The sequence below is a fragment of the Cyprinodon variegatus genome, unplaced genomic scaffold, assembly GCF_000732505.1.
Source record: "Cyprinodon variegatus isolate N-32 unplaced genomic scaffold, C_variegatus-1.0 Scaffold677, whole genome shotgun sequence".
Taxonomy (NCBI): Eukaryota; Metazoa; Chordata; class Actinopteri; order Cyprinodontiformes; family Cyprinodontidae; genus Cyprinodon; species Cyprinodon variegatus.
The window spans coordinates 253800-256744 of NW_015151130.1; the positions used below are offsets into that span (position 1 = coordinate 253800).

General features: G+C 50.2%; 1 protein-coding gene across 1 annotated transcript in view; it reads left to right on the forward strand.

Annotated features, from left to right (window-relative positions):
• The first annotated feature begins 674 nt into the window (after window positions 1–674).
• Window positions 675–2945, forward strand: part of LOC107097166 (TBC1 domain family member 12-like) — a 21091-nt gene continuing 18820 nt past the window's right edge. Inside the window, exon 1 of the mRNA XM_015394199.1 lies at window positions 675–2022. Coding sequence (XP_015249685.1) covers window positions 980–2022 — 1043 coding nt within the window. The 5' untranslated portion in view covers window positions 675–979. The remainder of the gene's footprint in view (window positions 2023–2945) is intronic.

Below are 2945 nucleotides of genomic sequence, written 5' to 3' on the forward strand. Positions count from 1 at the left end.
CCAGACTCAGTGTGAGCGGCCATCTGCTGAGGCCCACTGGGGTATTAGTTTTAGATATAGATAATGATCCATTGATTATTATTTGCTGACAGGACTTTCCTTTTAAATGTGAATTTCTATTTTAATTGACATATTCACTGTTGGCCTCTGAGGACAGAAACTGAATATTTCCAAACATACTGACTTTCAAAGGTCCATTAGATTTTATTTGGGGTTATCAGTGTAAAGGTGTGTAGGTTTTCTCACCACTCCTTTTAAGTTTTTATTTTCATGTTAATAATTTATCCTTGGGCCTCCCAATAATGCGCCACTGGTAGTACATCTGATGCATTGATCTCTGTAACTTTAGGTTGACAATTTCACCGCTTTAGAATGCCACATTCCCCTGATGTATGTGTCATTTTATTTAAATATTTTTTGATTATTTATTTATTCAATGTGGGGGAAAGATTGTTTTCCTTTATATGAGAGTCTAAATGCAGCTTGATTAGTAAACTTGGTATTTTAGGTCTCAGCTGTCGTTCAGCAGCATTAGGAAGGAGAAGATGCTGCAGTTCCACACAGTGTCCAGCAGATGGAGCAGTTACAGAGAGGAATGAGCCACAGGCTCCTGCAGTTACAGACGCTGACCGGCGGGCGGCACTCTGAGCTTATTTGGGTCAGAATGACGTCATTGTTGGGGAATGTTAAAGATGGCGCCGGGCGGTCAGAGGAATGTTGCTGCAGCAACAAGCTGAAGGGATTTAATTAATCTTCCACTCGGCGGAAAACTTCTCTTTCTTTTACGGACTAAATCCTGGAGGTTCCGCAGCCGAACATGAGCCCATAGACCCGCTCGGACCCCGGTAACCCTGCGGTTCCTCCCGGTAAAATGGTAGCCGGATCCTCGGAGAACAACAGAAGCTGCTGCGGAGTTCGGCCCACCGAGCCGGAGGATTTAACGGCCGGGGCCGAGGCTTCAGCGGCGGACTGAGGAGGCATGGAGACGAAGGAGAGCGGAGGTTCGGTTCCTGTGGATCTAAACGAAAACGAGGAGGATTCTTTGGGTTCGGGTCCCAGGACGCTGAAGGAGCGGAGCCTGATGCTGCTGGCCGCTGTCAGCGGTGGGCAGGCGGGGGCCAGGACCCGGACTCAGGTCGATCTGAACAGAAGGAACGGAACCAAAGACCCGGAGATCATGCTGGTCTCTCCTGAGGACCGGTACCTCTCCGGACCGGAGGGTCCTGGCGGTCTGAACGGGTTTCCTGAGCCGCCTGTGGAAGCAGGAGGACCAGCAGCAGCATCCTGTCCAGCCGGGCTCCGGGATCCGGGGGAAGGAGACTCCCAGGACTGCGGGACCCCTCCCCACCATCAGCCCTCCTGTCCGGAGAGGCTGCAGGTGAACTGGTCCCGGACCTCAGCAGGTCACCCGGATCCGGGTGTAAACATGTCCAACGGGGTGACAGTCAGCCCGGATCCTGGGTCCGTCCACCTCCTGGGTCAGAGACTGGCTCAGTGTGACGTGGACTGTGACACAGGGAAAGTTGCCAATGGTGGTTTGCATACTTTGAGCTCTGGCTGTGAGTGGCCCGGTTCAGACTGTTACCCCAGGAACATGGAGTCTGGGTCTCTGAGCTGGGGTTACTGTCTCCCTCAGTACCAGAGATCTGATCCAACATCAGCGACTGACCCCATCTGGGATACTTCCAGTCCAGAACCAAGGTCCAGAACCCCCTCGCCCTGCTCCTCCAGTCCCCTGTCTGAGCTCAACACCCAGCCGGAGGATGAGGAGGGTCTGGGTGACCCCTGTGTCCCTGTCAGGCCTCAGAGTCTGAGGACTAACCCCAACGCCACCGTGTCCCTGAGCTGCGATGCCACCCCGCTGTCCCCTGATGAGGACGGGGGGTTCTACTTGGATCCTGAGGCGGGTGTTCTGGAAGCAGGTCGGAGGCAGAGCGCCCCGGATAAACTGAGCGAGGAGACCGAGGGTTCGGAGCTCAAAGTGTTGCCCAAAAGGTTCGGAATTGCAGATTTCTTCACCAGGTAAGACTCTGGTTTTATCCCAAAATCCTGGTCCGGTTCATTCATGAGGTTTACGGTTTGATTGCTTCAGAAAATAAAAACCTGCTGAATCCTCCATCATTATTTCAGAACCAGAGTCAAACAGGAACAAACCAGATGAAGCTACTATGATGAGAAAAAGCAGAAAGAGCATAAAGGAAGGGATTACAGCAGAATAGGAGATCCAAAAAAGTAAAAAAAAAAAAAAAACAATCCACTGAAGTTTATTTCCAAGCTTGCAGACGTTTCTCTTCCCATCCAGGAAGCTATTTCAATTAAAAAAAGTCAGAAAATGTGTTGAAGCGTTATAGAGTGGACCCAAAACAAAGCCTTATTTTTTCAGAATCGGAGAATAGAGATGGAATGAAGCAGAGGAAAGTGGTCTCTATGTCCTCCAGCATCATAAGCCTATAGAGACCAGCTTCTCTAACGGTGGATTAAATCACAGCGGAACCTTTGTCTGTTTAATCTGCTTTATTTCCAGCACCTATTGAGACAGTGTGAGGACTGAGGTTCTGGAACCTTCTCAGGTTCCACAGAAACACCACCGGTGGTTCTGGTCAAAGAAGGAACCAGACCCGTTTCAGCCGATGGTTTAATAGTGTGACAGCAGAAGTCAGGCGGTCCAGTTATTCAGAACCTGTGGAGATGAAGGCTCAGTCTGGGTGCAGGATGATCTGAGAGACGACATCGTCCGTCTGCTGCTCTTTCCTGATCAGATCGGTGGGAAACATCCCCCGTTTAGTTCTCAGAACCATTTGGACCTAATGGGAAGAAAATGGCAGAACTTAAACATAAGGGTTTGGGTTTTTAGTCTGTGGGTGGAGCTCTAATGCTACGTTCAGACTGCAAGCAGCAGAAGCAGCTTTACATGGAAAGTCAATGGTTGATGCGCATTGAGGCGC